General features: G+C 37.4%; 1 protein-coding gene across 1 annotated transcript in view; it reads left to right on the top strand.

The window, feature by feature from the left end:
- The first annotated feature begins 281 nt into the window (after positions 1–281).
- LOC106792553 (cell division cycle 5-like protein) overlaps positions 282–528 on the top strand; it is a 2,482-nt gene continuing 2,235 nt past the window's right edge. The window contains exon 1 of the mRNA XM_014759021.1: positions 282–521. Coding sequence (XP_014614507.1) covers positions 312–521 — 210 coding nt within the window. The 5' untranslated portion in view covers positions 282–311. The remainder of the gene's footprint in view (positions 522–528) is intronic.

Here is a 528-nt window from a genome sequence, read left to right as displayed (position 1 = left end):
TTGTTGTCAGATGAAGGAGAAATAAATTATTTCTTTAGGCGAAAGTACGTATTGTTGTTTGTGACCTGACATCGTTTATCATCTAACCGAAACCTCTCGAACATTCTCGAAGCAGAAGGTTCTAGATTCCCTTATGAGCGAAAATAATCGAAAATTCGCGAAGGAACGGAACGAAGTGACGAAAAGCGACAGAGAGGGGTGATAAGTATATATAGGCAACAGAAAGTGCCAGTAGGCGCTCTTTTGATACGTGTGTTGACGTATAAGAACGACAGTGACGAATAAAAAGAATTAATTATATATAAATCAAAATGCCGCGTRTAATGATAAAAGGTGGTGTTTGGCGTAACACAGAGGATGAGATTTTGAAAGCTGCTGTAATGAAATATGGAAAAAACCAATGGAGTCGTATAGCCTCACTATTACATAGAAAATCTGCAAAACAATGTAAAGCACGTTGGTTTGAATGGTTAGATCCGAGTATTAAGAAAACAGAATGGAGCAGAGAAGAAGATGAAAAGCTTTTAC

The sequence above is a fragment of the Polistes canadensis genome, unplaced genomic scaffold, assembly GCF_001313835.1.
Source record: "Polistes canadensis isolate GaletaPanama2010 unplaced genomic scaffold, ASM131383v1 scaffold_469, whole genome shotgun sequence".
In the NCBI taxonomy this organism is placed as follows: Eukaryota; Metazoa; Arthropoda; class Insecta; order Hymenoptera; family Vespidae; genus Polistes; species Polistes canadensis.
This window is presented reverse-complemented; position numbering and strand designations above follow the sequence as displayed.